The following is a 14,644-nucleotide window of genomic DNA, read 5'->3' as shown; positions in this document are numbered from 1 at the left end:
TGGTGGCTACAGCCGGATCATCTAAGTAAGGAAATTTCCCTAGTACCACCTATCTGGCTAGTACTGATGACAGATGTGAGCTCATCAGCGTAAGGATGCTGGGATGCAGAAGAGTCTGTCTGAAACATCAATAGTTTGGAAGCCAGGGCAGTCCAGCTGGCATGTTTACAGTTCGGTAACAGGCTGCAGAATTGAGCCATCCAGTTGTTGGACAATGCAACAATGGTGGCTTACATAAAATGGCAGGGACGAACCAAGAGCCAACAAGTGTTGCAGGGACCCTTACTTTTCAATATATTTATAAATGATCTGGAAAGAAATACGACGAGTGAGATAATCAAATTTGCAGATGACACAAAATTGTTCAGAGTAGTTAAATCACAAGCAGATTGTGATAAATTGCAGGAAGACCTTGTGAGACTGGAAAATTGGGCATCCAAATGGCAGATAAAATTTAATGTGGATAAGTGCAAGGTGATGCATATAGGGAAAAATAACCCATGCTATAATTACACAATGTTGGGTTCCATATTAGGTACTACAACCCAAGAAAGAGATCTAGGTGTCATAGTGGATAACACATTGAAATCGTCGGCTCAGTGTGCTGCGGCAGTCAAAAAAGCAAACAGAATGTTGGGAATTATTAGAAAGGGAATGGTGAATAAAACGGACAATGTCATAATGCCTCTGTATCGCTCCATGGTGAGACCGCACCTTGAACACTGTGTACAATTCTGGTCGCCGCATCTCAAAAAAGATATAATTGCGATAGAGAAGGTACAGAGAAGGGCTACCAAAATGATAAGGGGAATGATAAGGGGAATGAGGAAAGACTAAAGAGGTTAGGACTTTTCAGCTTGGAGAAGAGACGACTGAGGGGGGATATGATAGAGGTGTTTAAAATCATGAGAGGACTAGAACGGGTAGATGTGAATCGGTTATTTACTCTTTCGGATAGTAGAAAGACTAGGGGGCCCTCCATGAAGTTAGCATGGGGCACATTTAAAACTAATCTGAGAAAGTTCTTTTTTACTCAACGCACAATTAAACTCTGGAATTTGTTGCCAGAGGATGTGGTTAGTGCAGTTAGTATAGCTGGGTTTAAAAACGGATTGGATAAGTTCTTGGAGGAGAAGTCCATTACCTGCTATTAAGTTCACGTAGAGAATAGCCACTGCCATTAGCAATGGTAACATGGAATAGACTTAGTTTTTGGGTACTTGCCAGGTTCTTATGGCCTGGATTGGCCACTGTTGAAAACAGGATGCTGGGCTTGATGGACCCTTGGTCTGACCCAGTATGGCATTTTCTTATGTTCTTATGTAGGAGACAGGTCAGTTTATGCAATGGGCCGAACTGCATCTTCAGATGATCTCTGTCTCGCATATAGCAGGAAAAGACAATATATAGAAACATAGAAATGACGGCAGAAGAAGACCAAACGGTCCATCCAGTCTGCCCAGCAAGTTTTGCACTTTTTTTTTTCTAATACTTATGTTACTCTTGGCTCTTAGTAACCTTTTGGTTGTATTTCCCTTCCACCCCCACCATTAATGAGAGAGCAGTGTTGGAACTGCATCTAAGTGAAATATCTAACCCAATTACAGGTCAATACAGTAAAGTGCAGCCGCGGTTACCCTGCTCCTAACCCGCTTTCTACTCACTTTTCGGCCACGTTAGTCCAACCCGCGATACACTATCCCCTTTAACCCATTCTTACCGCCTCTTTAAATCACCGTGTAACCCCTTCCGCCCGCGGCATGTATATTAGATGTAAATGATCGAATTAGCTATTCCCTCCCATACAATAACGCGCGCCCCGATTATCGCTTTTTTAACCTGCCATTTTGCTGCACGTTTAACCTGCTAACTTACCGCCTACCCTTACCCCTGCGTTAGAGGCAGGGGTAAGGGTAGGCGGCAAACTTTCCCCCAGCCCCCGCTCACCTGCCCTGGCCGCGTCCATGGGTGCTGGTCTCCGGGGCAGCCCCAGTCCTCTCCCCTCCTCCCAAAGCAACGAAAGCGGAAAAAAGCAAAAAAGCGAAAAAAAAAAAAAAAAAGCGAAAAAAAAAGTAGCAACGAAGTGGACGGTTCTCCTACACTCGGGATTGCCAGTCCTCTCTCTCCTCCTCCCGAAGCAAGGCGCGTAAAGCAGCCTTGCTTCGGGAGGAGGGGAGAGAGGATTGGCAGTGTAAAGCAACGAAGCGACTTACTCTTCCTGCAGCCCCCCTCCGGAGACGGACATCGGCGGAGACGGACCGCGACTCCCCTGCCTCCCGGAGGCAGCTGCCGGCAAAGATGGATGCCTGCACGGGCGAAAGCGGCCCCTGTGCGTGCAATTGGGCCGCTCAAGGCGTGACGTCACGCCTTGAGGCCAGGCCTCTCTCCCCTCCTCCTGAAGCAAGGCTGCTTTACGCGCCTTGCTTCGGGAGGTGGGAAGAGAGGAGTGGCAATTCTGAGTGTAGGAGAACCGTCCACTTCCTGGTACCTGTCAGCATGTCCGTGAAGTGTTAGGCCAGCGCACCCAGGATACTGTATAGCGCTCTATACAGTAAAATGGGTTGCGCGTGCCTAACGCTTCACGGACGCTTCGTGGACGCAGCTTGCATTTGCAAGCTATTTAAATACAGTATCGAGTGGTAGGTGAGCCGGACTGTGCGTGCGGCAACCGCGGGTGCGCCCGGCACTAACGCAGCTTTTCCTACCGCTCCTTACTGTATCGGCCTGTTAGGGTAGCAACCGCTGCAATAAGCAAGCCACACCCACGCCCACCTGCCCACCCAGACTAAATAATTCAGTCCTTGTTGGTTGTTGTCTGTATATAGATCCACCTTTCTTCAGTCCCCCTGCCATTGAAGCAGAGAGCTATGCTGGATATGCGTGAAGTATCAGACTTTCACCCCTGCCGTTGAAGCAGACTTTCTCACCAGGGAAAGTCTGGACCCAGGAGAATGAGCGCTTTCAAACGAGGCATTTCAGCTGATTCTGGATTGTATGGGTCTCCCGTTTCTAGACCTGCTGGCAACTTCTTGCAGTGTGAAAGTTCCATGATACTTCAGTTGCAGGAGATTCCGAAGTCATTGGGGATCGATGCCTTGGTGCAGGAGTGGCAAGAAGACAAGCTGCTTTATGCCTTTCCTCCATGGTCCATGTTGGGCAGATTAGTCCGAAGGATCAAGCACCACAGAGGGATGATGTTCTTGGTTCTTCCAGTTTGTCCCAGGAGACTGTGGTATGTGGATCTGCAGCGGCTCCTGGCAGAATTGCCCCTTCGTCTTCTGGCATACAGGGATCTGTTGCAGCAGGGTCCTATTCTTCACGAAGATCCAACTCTATTTTGTCTTACGGTATGGCTCCTGAAAGGGCTTACTTGCTAAAATTTGCATACTCTGCAGCAGTGATTTCCACCTTGCTAAGAGCTAGAAAGTTCCCCACTTCTTGGCCTATGTGCAGGTTTGGCGAATGTTTGAGGCCTGGTGTGAGGATAGAGGTTCTCTTCCTTGTTCGGTCAAGATTCCGCTCATTTGGGAATTTTTGTTGGATGGCTTGAATAAAGGCTTGGCACTTAATTCCTTAAAGGTACAAGTAGCTGCTGTCACCTGTTTCAGAGGTCAGGTGAATGGTGGATCCTTTTCGGCTCATCCTGATATGATCCGTTTCCTGAAAGAAGTGAAACATCTTCGTTGTCTTTTGCGGTTTCCAGTGCCCTTATGGAATCTTAATTTGGTATTGTATTTCTTAGTGAGCCCTACATTTTGACCGATGTGTAACCTGCAGGGCTCATTCCACTAGAGCTCAGGCAATGTCATGGGTGGAAGTGAAATTGTTGTCTCCTGTCGACATTTGCCGAGCTATGACGTGGTCCTCATTACACACTTTTTCTAGGTATTATCGGCTGGATGTGCAAGCCTGGAAGGATGCAGCATTTGCATGTTCAGTTTTGACTGGACCGCGGGCAGCCTCCCGCCCTATTTGGGAGTAGCTTGGGTACATCCCACTTGTTCTGGATTCATCTGACTGGATGCTAAAAAATGAAAAATTACTACTTACCTGATAATTTCTTTTTCTTTAGAACAGTCAGATGAATCCAGCTTCCCTCCCTTGGCTGCATAATGGTCCTCCTCCATTGTTACATGTTACACGCATTACTGGTGTTAGTTCAGTCCCTAGACTAGTGTTAATACATTCTTGTCTGAGCTCAGTGTTGCCTGTTGGCTGAGTATTGAAATGATTATGTGTTTAATCAAGTTTTGTTAGTCTGTCTACAGTTGCTTTTGAAGAGAATTCTGGCAGGCTAATGTCAATGCAGGGGTATATATACTGTGATGTCAGTTTGCTCCGTCTCAATCTGCTGGTAGAGGTCCATATCCCACTTGTTTTGGATTCATCTAACTATCCTAAACAAAAGGAAATTATCAGGTAAGTAGTAATTTCTCATTCCTGGAAGGTAGGCCATCTAGACATGGCCTTGTTAATTTGCCAATGAACAAATTCAGATGACCGCCTTGAGGAGGGCATAGGAGTGCTTGCACCTCCCAGCTTGGTTGTCCATCTGGAATAAGATTCTGTTTCCTGAAAAAAGGTGAAAGCCCTTGGAGCATAGCGAATGACTCTTTGATGGGGACTATAGTCCTTGGGTCCATGGTCCCTTACTCCTTGGTGGAGGCATTGGTTGACAGAATCACTTGATTTGGTGGAACAGGCATCAATAGACCTTTCTTGAGAACCTCTGGATTCATTCACTACTGCAGGGATGCTCTCATCCCAGGGTTGATAGGTTAATGCTGATACTTGATCCCATTGGCCCCAGAGGTCCCACTGAAGTCCGTGCATGTACAGAAAAGTCAGAGGAATCATATGCACCACAGCAGCCCTGTGTCTGAGAAGTACCTTATTGACACTTGGTTCTGCTGATGGAGAGACATTGCTTGATCCATCAGCAATGCAGTTCTTTCAATAGATAGACTCACTTCAGGAAAAAGAATTTATCTAGGCACTTAACTGAATTCTCTGAGGCAGAACCAGGTTTGACTTGGCAAACTGACCAGGAAACCTAGGGACTGGAGGAGCCATGTGGTCTTCTCCAGGGACTCTTGACGGAGATAGATCTATCACCAACCAGTCGTCCAGGTATGGAAACACTCACAGACTCCCTGCTGATGAAGCTGTTCTGCCACTGTTGTAAAACATTTGTGAACACCTTTGTGGCTGCAAAGGGGAGCACTTTGTGTTAGTAGTGTGCATCCTCCACCAGAAACCTGAGCAACTTCTGATGAGCAGGGTGAATGGGGAGGTGCACATAGGCATTCTTAAGATCCAGAGCACACAGCCAATCCTTTGTTTGAATAAAATAGAGAATCATCTGGAGGAAGTTCATCTTGAACCTCTGCCATACCAACAACTTGTTCACTCTCCACAAGTCCAGTATAGGTATTTCATAACCCTCTTCCACTGCAAACGTCTTTGGAATCAGGAAATACCTGGAGTAGAATATCTGGCCAGAAGTTCTGAAGGAACTAAAAAATGAAATTTCAGACCTATTAGTAAAAATTTGTAACTTATCATTAAAATCATCCATTGTACCTGAAGACTGGAGGATAGCAAATGTAACCCCAATATTTAAAAAGGGCTCCAGGGGCGATCCGGGAAACTACAGACCGGTTAGCCTGACTTCAGTGCCAGGAAAAATAGTGGAAAGTGTTCTAAACATCAAAATCACAGAACATATAGAAAGACATGGTTTAATGGAACAAAGTCAGCATGGCTTTACCCAGGGCAAGTCTTGCCTCACAAATCTGCTTCACTTTTTTGAAGGAGTTAATAAACATGTGGATAAAGGTGAACCGGTAGATATAGTATACTTGGATTTTCAGAAGGCGTTTGACAAAGTTCCTCATGAGAGGCTTCTAGGAAAAGTAAAAAGTCATGGGATAGGTGGCGATGTCCTTTCGTGGATTGCAAACTGGCTAAAAGACAGGAAACAGAGAGTAGGATTAAATGGGCAATTTTCTCAGTGGAAGGGAGTGGACAGAGGAGTGCCTCAGGGATCTGTATTGGGACCCTTACTGTTCAATATATTTATAAATGATCTGGAAAGAAATACGACGAGTGAGATAATCAAATTTGCAGATGACACAAAATTGTTCAGAGTAGTTAAATCACAAGCAGATTGTGATAAATTGCAGGAAGACCTTGTGAGACTGGAAAATTGGGCATCCAAATGACAGATGAAATTTAATGTGGATAAGTGCAAGGTGATGCATATAGGGAAAAATAACCCATGCTATAATTACACGATGTTGGGTTCCATATTGGGTGCTACGACCCAAGAAAGAGATCTAGGTGTCATAGTGGATAACACATTGAAATCGTCGGATCAGTGTGCTGCGGCAGTCAAAAAAGCAAACAGAATGTTGGGAATTATTAGGCAGGGAATGGTGAATAAAACGGAAAATGTCATAATGTCTCTGTATCTCTCCATGGTGAGACCGCACCTTGAATACTGTGTACAATTCTGGTCGCCGCATCTCAAAAAAGATATAATTGCGATGGAGAAGGTACAGAGAAGGGCTACCAAAATGATAAGGAGAATGGAACAACTCCCCTATGAGGAAAGACTAAAGAGGTTAGGACTTTTTAGCTTGGAGAAGAGACGACTGAGGGGGGATATGATAGAGGTGTTTAAAATCATGAGAGGTCTAGAACGGGTAGATGTGAATCGGTTATTTACTCTTTCGGATAGTAGAAAGACTAGGGGACACTCCATGAAGTTAGCATGGGGCACATTTAAAACTAATCGGAGAAAGTTCTTTTTTACTCAACGCACAATTAAACTCTGGAATTTGTTGCCAGAGGATGTGGTTAGTGCAGTTAGTATAGCTGTGTTTAAAAAAGGATTGGATAAGTTCTGGAGGAGAAGTCCATTACCTGCTATTAAGTTCACTTAGAGAATAGCCATTGCCATTAGCAATGGTTACATGGAATAGACTTAGTTTTTGGGTACTTGCCAGGTTCTTATGGCCTGGATTGGCCACTGTTGGAAACAGGATGCTGGGCTTGATGGACCCTTGGTCTGACCCAGTATGGCATTTTCTTATGTTCCTGCCAGCATGATTAAAAGGTGACGTGAAAGAAGCTATTTTAGCCAAAAGAGCTTCTTTCAAAAATCGGAAAAAGAAGCCATCTAAGAAAAAGAAGAAAAAGCATAAGCATTGGCAAGTTAGATGTAAAACATCGATAAGGCGGGCTAAAAGAAAATTTGAAAATAAGCTGGCCTTAGAGTCAAAAACTCATAATAAAACCTTTTAAAATATATCTGAAGCAGAAAGCCTGTGAAGGAGTCAATTGGACTGTTAGATGATTGAGAGGTTAAAGGGGCAAGTAGGGAACATAAGGAAATCGCAGAAAGACTAAATAAATGATTTGCTTCAGTGTTTACTGAAGAGGATGTTGGTGAGATACCTGTTCTGGAAAGTGTATTCAATGATGATGATTCAGAAGAACTGATAAAACTCACTGTGAAGCTGGAAGATGTAATAAGGCAGATTGACCAACTAAAGAGTAGCAAATCGCTGGACCAGATGGTAATCACCCTAGAGTTCTCAAAGAACTCAAAAATAAAATTGCAGATCTGTTACTGGTTATTTGTAACCTATTGATGGGATCATCTGTCATGCCTGCATGTCCTGATGTTTCACTTACCCAGTCAATATTGGGGTAATTGAAATCTAAACTCCTGTTGAAATGAGATGTCCTACCACAAAATGGTATCTCCTGTTATAAGATAAGTAATTTTGTGCTTTTATGACTGTTCCGACTGTATTTTGATTTGATATTAGATGATATTGTTTAGCTAACAGTCTATGTGGCTTTATAAGATTAATTTACCCCTGAGGAAGCTGTATAACGAAACACCGGCCATGTCGGGTGTATGATTTGTTAACACTTGGGACTGTTTTTTGATTTAAATTGCTTAAAAAAAAAGACTTTAAAAAAATTCCCTCACTTACATCTGAAAAGGTGGATGATTGATAGGTCCAGGCAATCCTAGCACTGTGGAGCATGACACGCTGTCAGGCTTGCTGACACCTTTTTCACAATTTCACATTGTGCTACTGGAATTTAAAATAACTTTGGTTTGATACCATATTTTGTTTGTGTTGGTAATTGAAAACTCCCATTATTACTGCACTACCAGTTTGGTTAGCTTCCCAAATTTCTCTTAGCATTTCACTGTCTGTCTCACCATTTTGGCCAAGTGGAAGGTAGTATACCCCTATCACTATACTCTTCCCTAGCCCGAAGATGCCTTGCTCTTAGATGAGGAGCGGATTTGCTATTTAGCCCTGCACTGAGGCTTGGAGCTTTTAAATACTCGAATACTTCTTATGCCCTCCACATTCCAGGCACGGTACTGCTGTGCGCTAGGGCAGTGCTTCTCAACTCAGTCCTCGGGGCACACCTTGCCAGTCATGTTTTCAAGATGTCCACAATGAATATGCATGAGAGAGATTTTTATACAATGGAAGAAGTGCATGCAGATCTATCTCATGCATATTCATTGTGGATATCCTGAAATCCTGACTGGCTAGGTGTGCCCCGAGGACTGGGTTGAGAAGCACTGCCCTAGGGGACATCCAACTATAGTTGTAACAGTTAAAGCCTCATGGTCCCAGCAGATGTTATCTAAAATGAACATCCAGTGTCCATACGTACAGGCCTTGAAGCCACTGAGCATGGGCTTCTTGACCTTCATCTTGAACTTCTTTATGCTCATCTTAACCTTTTTTTTTTTTTAAGAACAATAAGTTCTGTTTGAGGGGCAGAAATAAAGCACAGGGCCAAAAGCTGGAAAATTTAGAGAGAGAAACTGGGACACATCTGTATGGTAGCTCAAACGAAGAACGACTGAGGGGCTTATGAGACAGCATGCATGCGTGGAAACTCCCGCATTTTCTCAATAGTTTTTACTGAGCTGTGAGAGCTGAGTCCTTGTTGGTCCTGTCAGATGATGACCCCCATGGGTAATGGCTAATTCATGCCCGCTTGTCAATGGAAAATCAGAATCACAAGAAAATTAGAGCATGTTTAGAATGTATACAGATGGCAGGGATATACACAGGGGTAGAAAAGCAGTAGGTTAAAAGAAATGGGGTCCTGGATTTTGGATTAGGTATAGAAATCTGCTTATTCATCTACCCAGAATAGCAGAGAACCAAAAGGGGAGATGGCAAAGCTGACTTGCACAAAGTATCAATGCAAGTAGAGTGTTGTTACCTCTTCTTCTTGGGAGGTAGTGTTGTTATCTTCCACAATGAGGAGGTAACTGCACGCAACAGCAGTAGGGCTTTGATATGTTCCCAGATATAATCAGGGGAGGTGTTGTCTCCTAGCAGAGGCAGCAGGCTGATATGTTTACACTTCTTAGCTAAGGACAAAAAAGAGAGAGAAGAATCTCTGAACGTGGTCAATCTTGTATGTCTTATAGATGAGTGATATCCTTAGCACAATGAGCCATAGTAAGGAACAGAAAAGTGATGATTAGAGCTAAAGTAGTGGGGGCAATCAAGCTTGTACAGCTGACAACTGGGAAATATCCTCAGAGCAGTGTTTCCCAATCCTTTCCTGGAGGCATACTATACCATACTATGTCCATCATGAATATGCATGAGAGAGATTTTCATACATTGGAGACCCAGGAAATGCTAATCTAGCTCATTTTCATTGTGCAATCATGAAAACCTGACTGGATATGTGTGCCTGCAGTAGAGGGTTGTGAAACACTGCTTTAGTGTGGACAGGGGCAACCAGGCTGATGGGCTGGGTCTAATTGTCATTACCAGTTAACATCCTTGTTAATGATAAGGAAATGGACAGCTTTGAGTCTCTGCAAAAGAGCATAGTGAAGGGTGTACCTGCCTACCAGCAACAGCAAGTCCTTTCTCTGTCATTAAGATAAGCAGTTAAAAGCTCTATTCCTTGTCACCTTCCAAACACATCCAATGTTTGTAATAGCTCCAAAGAGTGACTAGGTGTGTACACATTTTTTTTCATGTGAGCAACAATTTTTTTAAAGCAAAAACTTTTGAGCACCACTATTAGTGTTATATTTCTGTATATAGTCCAAAGAAAAATGTATGTGAGTGACTATATAAAACCTGAAAGCGACACTCACGTGCTCAGCTTGGAGGGAAGTATGGCTCCTGGTTTCTTGAACCTGGTTAATATATATGAAAACTAGTCTTGTTGAGGAAATATAAGGGCTGGCATGTGAATGAAGCTCTTAGAAATAATAATTCCACAAGTATAGTGTTGAGGGGAAGAAAAACTGAATCAAGGCTGGACGCTATAATCTTTTGAAAACAGAATCCCTGAAGTGTGAAAAAGATCAGATGATACATAAAGGACTGTGAATGAAAGATTCTGGGAGGAACTGGAATAAAGAATAAAAATAAATAGGAGATGATGCAGTAAGAGAGAATAATTTGTGAGCTCAGTTACAGATGCATTATATTTCTTCTTTCCTTCAGGATGACCCCGTTACTCTGGGCAAGCCACACTGTCGAGATTCTGCAGCTATTGCACACTCCACCTATTCTCTGCCAGTCTCTTCATATACCCAGGACCCTGTTTATATCAATGGAAGCCTGAACTATAGTTATCACGGCTATGGAGCCTTAGGAGGCAGCTTGCAGCCTCCCACCACAGTCCAAACAGGAAACCACAGTAATGGTAAGGAGTAATCAAGTGAGCACCACATAATCTCCAGGTGTGTAAGGTCATAGCATAGCCCTCTGACATGCCTGCCCTTGCTGCTGCCTATTAGGCTTAGCTGCTGTTTGTAAAGCTCAGATATGCTCCTAAATTTGACAAATGTATTCTTCACATTGATAGAAAACAGCCTCGTCTTGTTCTCTGCTCAACACACATTTATTTTCCTGACTTTGAAACTGTGGCTAATGATGTCAGGTTTTCAGTGGTTTGGCTGATTTTTTTCTGAATCTTTTGTGATTTGCAGGGCCTACTGATCTTAGCATGAAAAGTGTAACATCCAGTGCTAATGCGCCTAACACTGGCAACAGCAGGGGAATCTCAACAGCTCAGCTGAGTCCCACAGAAATTAATGCTGTACGGCAATTGATTGCAGGCTACCGAGAATCTGCAGCATTTCTGCTGCGCTCTGCAGATGAACTGGAGAGTTTGATATTACAGCAGAACTGACTCATGAAATCTCTTTAGTCATCTAGTGCAAAGCTACCCACCTCATCAGCTCAGGACCTATCATCTTCCCATTTCCAAATTGGATTTGGACAGTTGGGACTTTGGACATGACATTTGGAATTTGTGCTTACCTGTGCTGGGAAAAACCATGAAGCTGCAGCATTGATGGGTGGGGTTGCAGAGTTGCCAATGTATGTAGGATATCTCTTATGAACCCTGACATTAGAATCTAATCACCTTTCAAGTCTTAGGTGGCAGAATCCCATATTTATTGCGACGTGAAATCTCTTCCTCTTTCCTCGGTAATTTATTTTATGAGAATGGATTTTGTAGTTTGTATCTGATCAGAAGCAGTTTGTTCAATTGAAATGTAACATTCCTTCTCAGTGCAGCACAGGAACATGTGGAGGGGATGCAGGACAGGACAGCACAGCACAGCACTGTATCATTGGCAGCAGCTGAACAAAGGGGCAATTTGCTGTATCTTTAATACATATTCTGACCAAAAGCCATTCTTTCAGCTGCACTGCCTTCTCCCCATGGACTGAGTCATTGAAGTTCTGGTATTGTGACTGTACATACATATGCTCTCAAACATTGCAAAGTTTCACACTCTGACAACAGGACAGGTACAAGGCACACTGTGATGGGTTATACCACATTCCACCATTGATGAAACTTCCAACATGTCAAATACTGAGAGTGCCACTTTCAAGAAATAGATGAGGGGCTTTTACCATGGTTATCCTATAATCTCAGAATGAATAGGGGACCAGGAGAAGCAAACTCTCTACTTGAAATCCTGTAATCAGCTTTTCTGACTTTCTCATAACATCAAACTCAAGCAGTTGGGATCAGATTTTGCTGGAAAACTCTTTTAGGCTCTTAGGTAGAAATGCTGCTTTTTGAATTTTATCTAGCACTAGATTCCTATCCATTTGGGTTGATGTTTAAGCCATATCCAAGTAGGTGTAAGTATTAGGAATCATGAAGTTTGTTGCAGAAACAGCAAAATTTGATGTCAGAGTCCTGTGGTACAATGATCTTGGACTAAGTCCTTGATTCCTAGAGTGTTGACTGTTGCTCAACTTAGTAAAACACCTCACAATGCTGCTAGAATCAGGCCTCAAGAGGACAACTTGTTCTGTAACATAAACCTAAACTTTAGATTGCTGTAAAAGATTTCTTTCCATCCAGGAGATGGTGAAATCTATGACTTTTTTCGGTATCCGATCTGTAAGATCCGTGCTAGATGGGATCTGTCTAACTCCAGATGTGGTTATTCTTATTTTGCATGGAGTTAATTTCTAAAGCGTGTGGAAATACTCCTGGAAACTTCATATAAAATTTTGATAGTACAGTGTCTTCTTCAAAATGTCTTGCAAGGTTTTTCTGCATCCTTTTACTCCCAGTCCTGAAACAGAACTGTAAAGAAACTTAAATATCACTGCTCAGTGTTGTACTCTTTTATTTCAAGCCTTTGTTATATTAACCTACGCATCCTCACCTCCAATTGTATATTGAGGCTCCTTTGTAGTCATCATCTTACATGAACATATGAATTTATACATTAACTTTACAGTGTCCTCTGAGTTTTGATATTGCAACCAGAGTAAATATTGCAGGTCAGGCTATTGGAAGAGTATGGTACTCTACCCAGATGTATTATTGCTGTACCTTATGGGAGGATGAAGATTTTCCCCAAAAGGGGTTTCCCGTTTGCTCTGGGATTGGAGGTTAAGAGTGGATGATCTGTAATGAGCCTGAATCATAGCTTCTTTGTGCTTGAGATGGGAGTGAATGATGTGCCTGATTTTGTGTGCTTGATATAAGATTTGAAAGAAGTTGGGAAAGATTAGCAGAGTATGCTTTTATTTATTTTTGCAAGCTTCAGTACAAACAATTCAAGAGAGAAGTAAGAATGACTTAAATGCAAAAAAGACTCCAACAAAAAAAACAAAAAACAAAGTGGATAAACTGAAAATATATTGAATTTAAAAAAATCCACCTCACAATCATTTAATAACTTAACTGATGGACTTAAAAGCATGCATACTGTAGATTATCATCGCTATATCAAAACACTGTCAAATTGCAACTAGTTGCTTGTCTTAATCATTTGGGCTATGCACTTATTTTTTTTTCTTTTTTATTCACAAAATTTATATCAAAACTGATATACAAATGATCCACTTACTTCCTGTTCTGAAAAATTCAGGTGGTCACCGAACATAAGAGGGCTCCAATCCGACATGGCACTATGTTTCAAGCAAACCTCTGCTTCAGGGAAGTATTCCAAACCTTTGTGATCCCCTTAGTTGATTCAAATCTTAACAGTTTTTATAAATTGCATTTTTTTTTTATTGTGCAGATGTCTGTGAACCTTGGCATCAGAATATTCTCCTGAAGCAGAGGTTTATTGGCAACATGGCGCCATGTCGGATTGAAGCCATATCATGCTCGGTGACCATCTCAATTTTTCAAACATGAGGTAAGTGGACTGTTATATAACTTTCATTTGGATCATCATTTTTGATACAAATTTTGTACATAAAAAAGAAAAAAATAGTGCACAGCCTAAATAATTAGGCTAGTAAATGGTTGTAATTTGATAGTGTTTTGACTTAGTAACCAGTGGCTTTTTATGGTCGTGTACATATGCATGCTTTCAGGTCCATCAGGTGAATTATTAAATGCTTATGTGAGGTGGATTTTTTTTCCTCAACATATGAAATGAAAAAAAAGACTGTTTTCAAGGGATGGACAGAAAATGTTTAAATGCCATTACTACAGTAGGTTCATGCTGTGCTTGAAGACTGGAAAGAACAATGCAGAAGTTTCTAGTGGCCAGACTGGGAAAGTTAGAACTGCTTTGAGGAAGATGTTTGAAGGATCTGAATTTTCATATCGTTGACAGGTTGAAGCGATGATAAACCCATGTCCTTCATGTATGTTTGTAGGTATGGATAAAGACATTCTTCTATTTAGAGTACTCTTAAATGTACATGCAATAATTTTCTAAAATAACTACATATTTCTGCATTTTTTTTAAGATCAGGACGTGTTTGGAACCAGCTTCTCAGTTTCAGTTCTGTCCTTTCAAAGCAGAAGTACTAGCAAAAATGTTTGGCTAATTAAGTTTGCATTTCAAGCAAATAAAATCAATATTCCTTTTTATTCTGATATTCTTAAGGAGATAGTTTTTAATAATTATAAACAATATGTTATGAATCCAGGTATATTGGGGTACTGCTATTTTGCCTTTAGTGATAACTATAGAGCAGGGGTCGGGAACCTATGGATCGCGAGCCAGATGTGGCTCTTTTGATGGCTGCATCTGGCTCGCAGAAAAATCTTTAATAAAAAAGTAAAAATCTAACAAAACCCCCCACCCTCCTGACGCCCCCCAAGGAGCGGTCCGGGA

General features: G+C 42.1%; 1 protein-coding gene across 3 annotated transcripts in view; it reads left to right on the top strand.

Moving 5' to 3' along the window:
• The window catches only part of NOL4L (nucleolar protein 4 like), a 297,974-nt gene extending 283,894 nt beyond the window's left edge, over positions 1–14,080 (top strand). For all 3 annotated transcript variants that reach the window (XM_029612026.1, XM_029612024.1, XM_029612025.1), the window contains exons 7-8: positions 10,530–10,731; positions 11,018–14,080. In XM_029612026.1, coding sequence (XP_029467886.1) covers positions 10,530–10,731; positions 11,018–11,220 — 405 coding nt within the window. In that variant the 3' untranslated portion in view covers positions 11,221–14,080. The remainder of the gene's footprint in view (positions 1–10,529; positions 10,732–11,017) is intronic.
• The last annotated feature ends 564 nt before the right edge of the window (positions 14,081–14,644 follow it).

This window comes from Rhinatrema bivittatum, chromosome 8 (genome assembly GCF_901001135.1).
Source record: "Rhinatrema bivittatum chromosome 8, aRhiBiv1.1, whole genome shotgun sequence".
Lineage (NCBI taxonomy): Eukaryota > Metazoa > Chordata > Amphibia > Gymnophiona > Rhinatrematidae > Rhinatrema > Rhinatrema bivittatum.
This window is presented reverse-complemented; position numbering and strand designations above follow the sequence as displayed.